Here is a 7,189-nt window from a genome sequence, read left to right as displayed (position 1 = left end):
ACGAATTAATTGACTAAAGAGCCATGCTGTTTTACAAGATACGCAACTATGATGGAAGATGAATGTGGGATATAAATCCACCATAACAAAGGATCATTGATTTTTATTTTAACAGAATTCAATAAATAACAAAAGATCCTTCGTCTCACAGAATTATGCTAAGAACTATATACAATAATTTCCTCGTCCTGTTGTATCGAAGCTATAGAGATTAAAGCAACAAGTTGCTGAAAATAATCAGATTAAAACTGGTACTAAAGGTACACCATAAATCTCATTGATACTTACTACCAACCTTAACCGCAACCAACCAGCTTTTTAATTTCTACATCGACTGACTATTTCGTTGTTCGTCTTTTAATTTAGGTAGCTCCCCAGAACAAGAGAAACAAGACACACCAAGCGAATTAACTTTCAGTCTTAGTTGGCTGATAAACGGCCTCATATGGGATATCTAAATATCGCGAAGACTCTAAAAGTCCTGCGCAACCCCGAGCGCGAAATTTACGTTCGATTCGCATCCATCGCGGGCGAATATAAGTGTCGAGGCGCTACGTCTTCTGTACACCTCGGGCGTTATAACTTCGGCAGTTGTTACTTATAAATTATCATCGCAACAGTTATAACTCATAGATCGTACGACGCCTTATAACTTATAGTCGCCGCCGTACAAGTTATAAACGCGGTGCATGTAATTTATATGTTACGTGCTGCCGATGTTATAAAACGTCCGACCGACCAACAAACAGTATTATTCGATACAAGATTATAATATGCGTCCGACAATCGTCCAACGTCCATTTCTTTGCATTGCAACGATCTTGAAGATGCATTTATATCGACGCTCGTATCATTTTGCATTTGCGTCTCCATCCGATCGTGCCGAATAAATCGGTGCGCGCATCTTTCTGCGCATAGCGAGTCACGTGACATTCACTTTGAAAAGAAATTGCCGCCGATCTTCTCGAATTTTGATGGGTTTATGCTTTGATTAAAATGTAAAAAGTAATCGTTGACAAATGACGGATTTCGATAATAGTTCTTTGTATATTTTCGTTAAGTAATTTTACTCACATCGTAAAATTTAGGGAATGAACATAAAATATAGTAGAGGACGAAGGGAAGTTTACCTAACCTATGTAAGTGATACAGAAAGTAGCCTAATTTTATGAAACAGATTGTACATTTGATAAGAGCAAATGAACAAATGTAATATACATACTACATTTCAGAATAGGCGACTGTTAGCAATATGGTGAAAAATATCTAATACAAAAATTACCAATATGCGCATATACGCAAATAAATCACTTGGCAAACTAAACTTTCTTTCGTCTACTAATCGTTTATCTATCGTGCAAAAATAAAAATTGCTTCCTGTTACTATGCCAAGAAATTGAAAAGTTTTCAGAGCAATAACGGAGAAACTTCAGAAGCCTGATCGATCCGGAGGAAATTAATGAACGCTATCCGCCACTATAAAAGCTCCTTCGGTGCCATGATCGTGTGGATGATTTCCGCCATTACGGATATAACAGAAAGAAATGTCGCGACGTTTAATCGGCCGATTCGAACGATTTTTCACGGAGTATGAAACGAGATTTGCTTTTTCAGACAACGATGACGGTAAATTAACCGATAATGTAGCTTGATACTGATACCTGGATAGCAATGATGGATGCAGGAGGGGCATCCCTCGAACAGCTCTGTCCTTTACGATGTACGCCAAGGTCGGTAACCTCAAGACGCCCTCAGGTACTCTTTGGCGCCACACTCTTCGTACTTTTAGCGCAGACGAGGTACAGGTCGACTTACCGCGTTGTCCTACACTGTTGGTAGTGATGGGTTGTCAAGCACTTCCAATCGCATCGGATACGTGCGTGTGGCGAACAATTCGAAACACTTCGAACAGGATTCGATACGCTAAAACTCCTGAAAGTCTTAGAAGCCTTGGAAGTCTTGGAAATCTTAAAAGGCCTTGGAAGTCTTGGAAATCTTGCAGATCTTAGAAATCTTGACAATGTTGAATGTCTTGAAAGTCTTGTAAATCTTAGAAATCTCAAAAATCTTGAAAGTCTTGAAGGTCCTGATTATTCCGATAAATCTTGAAAACTTGAGCTGTAGTCAATATTTCACAAGCATTTTAAATGCTTTAATCCAAACAGTATGTATCATTGACGTTAAATATTAAAAAGAATTTATTGAGAAAATTTAAGATATCGGAGACGCGAACAACTTTCCAAACTTTCAGTGAAGTGAATCAAATTTTGACAGTCTTGAAAAACATCGATTCGTTTCGAAGCTGAGTTTCCAATACCCATCGCTGCCTTCTATCACTACCATCGCTTTGTTAACAAACAAAACACCGCGTGCTAGCCTCGAAGGAGCTTCGCGATTCTTCTAGGTTAGAATCCTTCGGGGAAGGAGCTGCCTAGGATTTATACGAGGGAGGTTGAAGAAATACACGCCGATGGTAATCGATGTATACGATCTCGAGGAGAACGTCGATTATACCTGGCGATCGAAGTAATTTGATTAATTTTCCAGTTGTTAGGTTATGTATTATCGCTGCTGATATTTTCACGTGATTAATGTTGGTATTGTTGAAGTTGACTCGTGATGAGGTTAGATTCGCGATAATTCGAACGATGCGCGATTTTTGTCGATCGAGAATGATTTAGGTGGGAAAAAGGTGCAGTCTGCTTCAGGAACAGAAGATGAATAATAGCCAGGATAGTTAAATTAAAGTTTGGGAAGATATTTATGAAGATATTTTTATAGCGTGCGAAATACTATGAGGAAGAGATGGAAATCTTATAATTGGGTTTTGATATTTATGCTTTATGTAAGTATCTATTAAATTACTGTCACGGTTTTCTTACAGTACCTGACGAAAGTATCTTTCTAACGTATTAAAAATATACTGGCGGCCATAAATCCGACGTATAACGTATGCTTTCTAAACAACGTTTATATTTTTATCGGATATAAACGATTATATTCCATATATTCGAATTACCATATATTCGAGAATTATGCGTGGATTAGCGTTCGCCAGTTTTCTTCACGTTTTAAACACACAGCATCCTATTTACAGTTTACTACAAATAGAAATAAAAACAATTTTAATAGCGCAGAATCTCGTAAACGTCTTTACGAGTATAACTTCATCCGACAGAATTACTTCATAGATTCTCCGATATACAATGAATAAGAATTAAAAATATCAACTGTTCGTAATTTTTTAAGATCAGTCAGAAGCAAGTACAGTGAAAGTAAGTAGAGAGTATGAGTACTAAATAAAATAAATTTGTAACGCAAGAAGAAAATATTATTTCGAATGAAATATTTCATACAAAAATGAAAAAACGCTTTTGAGAAAATATTTCAGTGTTCTTGCGTGCTTAAAATATGCAAATATGGGCATATGAGGAAAATGAATCGGTGTCAATCAACAGCCGGAAGGTGTGTGTCTTCGGTTCTTGATCTCGTTCCCTTTAAGAGCCGCGAGTAAAACTCATTTTCTGCTGTTCTTATTTATCATTAATATCACTGAACGCACATCGCTGTTCCACTGAAACCCATCTTGGAATGCGAGCCGCTCCGATTTCAACCGCAGTTCGACCGGGCAAAAATTCTTAACATTGCTGAAACCGGCCGATGAGGTTATCGCATCATTCGCTCGATACCGGCCGGTAATTACGAGACGCAATTACATAAACCGCCTTTTTATCTTCGTTAATTAGTTACACACGCGTACGACGCTGTATTATGTATATCGCCGATTAATGCTTCGTTACTGCTCGCTAATCGTGCTAATCGTTTCGATTATGATCTGTCGGTAATTATTCGGAATCGCATTGCCTCCCTTCTATACGACATAAAACGTATCTACGTTCTCTGTACTTACGTAGGTAAGATGTTAGGTTTCATGGGTTTCACGGATAGGTAAGAATGTATTATGGGATTAAGTTAGTGCATAGACGAGATGAAATGGTCCTGAAAGAAGATTGAATTCGTGTCGCCATCTGTAGATGGATCAGTAACTTGGGTGGAAACGCTCCTTGAGTAAGAATTGTATATGAAAATCCATAGTAGGATAGTTCTGTTAAAATACGTATTTAATAAACTATTGTGATATATAAGAATTCACTACGTTTCCCATATAAACTTAATTTTATAATTTTTTTAATGCAGTAATTTTTATATATTTTATATTTTATGTGTAATTTATAATATGTTACAAGTACGCGAAGCTTTTGCCAACTAACAACGTAAAGCTTTTATTTCGTGAATAAACTTAATCATTTCAATTCCACAAAATTAAAAGAAAAGTTAAATCGCAGTAAATGTACAGTGTATAATTCATTACAGAATATTAAATTTACCAGGATATGACAAACAACTTTGAAGTCTCGAAACATATGCACATACATATCTTACAATCCTAAAAAGACATATATTTACATTATTTTGATTCCGCCGCGTGACCAATGCAAGTGAAGCACATTCATACGAAAATTACGATAAAAAGTTTATAATTGCTCGATGTACAGTATAGTGTTTTGTTTCCCGTTTTCGAATCGCCACTAAGCGCCTGTTTTCTACCAGCTATGTGCAGCTTCGTACGAACGCACGTCTTCTGCGTCTGCTGTGCGATTGCATATTCCTTCCAACAGAAGCGTTGGTGCAAGAAATGTGCATATAGTTTTGTCGTTTGACCGCTAGAGGCGGTAATTTGTGGTGCGTGTTTTAACTGAATTTCTCCCATCATCAGCGATCTCCCTACTCATCTCTGATAAAATGAAGTCAGTGAGTCGTGTCGTGTGTCAAGTTGCGGGAGGTTGCGCGCATGTTTATTTAAAGCTTACTGACGTGTGTGTAGAATTGCGCGCGCAATGAATCAGGCACCAGTGTCGTGTATTCCAGCGGGGAAGATGTCAAAAGCGAAGAAGGTGCTCGATGAGGCCCGCGAGATCCAGAATCCGGAGTTGGATCTCGCGGATAAGAGTATCTCGACGTTCGAAGAGATGCCAGGATTGCGTGAGTCTACCATATCTTCGTGGGTCTCGTTCCGTTCGCCAAATTAGGCAACTTGTCCTGACTGGTTTTTGGAGCGGATGGAAATCCGAGGTGGCCATTTGTTGCTTGTCCACGTTGTGGGCGTGTCCACGCATGCGCGGACAAGGACTTTGAAAGATAATACTTTAAAAATCTGGAACATTGTTAACAAAAATAATTTTTCTTTGTGAATTCTTTTATTTTTAAAATAATATAAATGTTTGCAGTATTATTACTGATATTATTATTGAGTATATTCATATTATTTTATTAACTATATTTTATTTATTGTTTTGAAACACATTTTTAAACTCCAAATGTTTGAAATGATGATTGTTTTGTTAACATTGTTTAGGAGTGATGTTTCTTTTTAATTTCTAAATTAATATGAACATCCACTCAATGGTTGTTGATATTGTTGATCATATTCATCAATTTAATAATAATTTTAATTAAATTAATAATAATTTAACGATATTAGTTCATTTGGCAATTTGGAACACCTATTTTTAAGCTTTAAATGTTTATGATTGTAGTCTAAGATATTTTTTCTGTTTCAGTTAATATGATTAATATTACAAGGTTGACTCTGAGTCACAATAAAATTCAAGGTAGATTTACAAATATTTTTACACTTATTTGTGACAAATTGTATCTTTTACTTATGTTGTTTCCTTTATACAGCTGTACCACCAGGTCTTGCTAATCTAGTCAATTTGGAGATATTAAATCTGTTCAATAATCATATTACTGAGCTTCCAATTTCATTGTCACAAATGCCAAAACTACGGATTCTTAATGTAGGGTAAGTTCTTTACTTGAATTATCGTTAATTTACAACATTTTATTTAAATACGTTTACAGGATGAACAGATTAGATGTGCTTCCACGTGGATTTGGTGCTTTCCCAGTATTAGAAGTCTTAGATTTAACTTATAATAATCTAAGCGAAAAGAATTTACCAGGAAACTTTTTTATGATGGGTTAGTAACATTTTAATGTTTTAAGATTATATTTAATTATATATTCAAAGAATACTTTTTTTTACAGAGACCTTAAGAGCACTGTATTTAGCTGATAATGATTTTGAATATCTACCTCCTGAAATTGGGCAATTAAAAAATTTACAAATCGTATGTAATAGCATGTTCTTGTATTAAAATCTGATTCTCTTACTCTTATTTATTCCTAGCATTTAACTATGCATTTCCTATTGCAGCTGGTATTGAGGGAAAATGATTTAGTTGAATTACCAAAAGAAATTGGCGAATTAACGCGACTCAGGGAATTACACATTCAAGGGAATCGATTAACGGTTTTACCTCCTGAAATAGGTATATATACTCATGTAAAATAAGATTAACTTCTTTAAAAAAAAAGAAGGATGGATCCAATAAAAAAAATAATCTATATTTGATAATTTAGGAAATCTGGATTTAGTAAGTAATAAAGCAGTGTTTAGAATGGAGTTTAATCCATGGGTTATACCAATAGGCGATCAACTGCAAGTTGGCATTTCTCATGTTATGGATTACATACGTTCTGAAACATATAGATAGTATGTATTATCTACTTATTTTAAACATAAGCACTTATTGGGGTATCTTATAATCGTTTCTTTCCAGTGTATACAGTCGACACCAAAGCGCCAAAGGACCGCCACCGCCGATAGAAAACGACAAGAGTAAGAAAATATCCCGTGTTCGTTAAAACGGAACAGAAAATGATTAACTAACACCATCAAAAATATTTCTAAACTAATATAACTTCTTTTAATTCGCTCACTGCCAAGAATCTCATAGCTTAACATATTTGCAATCTGAGGGGTGCCTTAATGATTAACACAGAAATAGATGTCACATATTTCAATTTTGCAACCAGTGACACATGTACAACATTAATTATATATTATATGTATAATCTACTGTTATACTATTCAAATCTGATGATTAATATATAATAAATGCTATTTTTATAATAATTAAATAATAAATATAATTTGGATAAATAAACAATACTTTATATAGAATGAAACTTAGGAGTGTTTCCTTGTAGCAGTTTTGATTTTTATTTATGACACTGCCTGTCTCTTTCTCCAGAATAAATGCAATTGCATGCAATTCATTTC

The 7,189-nt window shown here is 35.2% G+C and overlaps 1 protein-coding gene across 2 annotated transcripts; it reads left to right on the top strand.

Moving 5' to 3' along the window:
• The first annotated feature begins 4,815 nt into the window (after window positions 1-4,815).
• Window positions 4,816-7,095, top strand: LOC122576011 (ras suppressor protein 1). 2 transcript variants are annotated; one of them, XM_043745702.1, is made up of 8 exons: window positions 4,816-5,043; window positions 5,622-5,672; window positions 5,746-5,866; window positions 5,926-6,044; window positions 6,112-6,194; window positions 6,281-6,395; window positions 6,487-6,619; window positions 6,687-7,095. In XM_043745702.1, exons 1-8 carry the CDS (start codon window positions 4,899-4,901, stop codon window positions 6,769-6,771), a joined length of 852 nt encoding a protein of 283 aa, XP_043601637.1. In that variant the 5' UTR covers window positions 4,816-4,898; the 3' UTR covers window positions 6,772-7,095. The 2 variants fall into 2 exon arrangements, with proteins under 2 accessions (XP_043601637.1, XP_043601638.1); XM_043745703.1 differs by having other exon boundaries at window positions 4,998-5,133.
• The last annotated feature ends 94 nt before the right edge of the window (window positions 7,096-7,189 follow it).

The sequence above is a fragment of the Bombus pyrosoma genome, linkage group LG15 (assembly GCF_014825855.1).
Source record: "Bombus pyrosoma isolate SC7728 linkage group LG15, ASM1482585v1, whole genome shotgun sequence".
Taxonomy (NCBI): Eukaryota; Metazoa; Arthropoda; class Insecta; order Hymenoptera; family Apidae; genus Bombus; species Bombus pyrosoma.
Note: the sequence above shows the minus strand (reverse complement) of the source record. Positions and strands in the feature narration are given on the sequence as shown.

Coding starts and splice junctions, on each gene's coding strand:
- LOC122576011 (XM_043745702.1), top strand. CDS start 4,899: ATGAATCAGGCACCAGTGTCGTGTATTCCAGCGGGGAAGATGTCAAAA. Junction 6,045..6,111: donor AGGAAACTTTTTTATGATGG/GTTAGTAACATT, acceptor TTTTTTTTACAG/AGACCTTAAGAGCACTGTAT. Junction 6,396..6,486: donor GGTTTTACCTCCTGAAATAG/GTATATATACTC, acceptor TTGATAATTTAG/GAAATCTGGATTTAGTAAGT.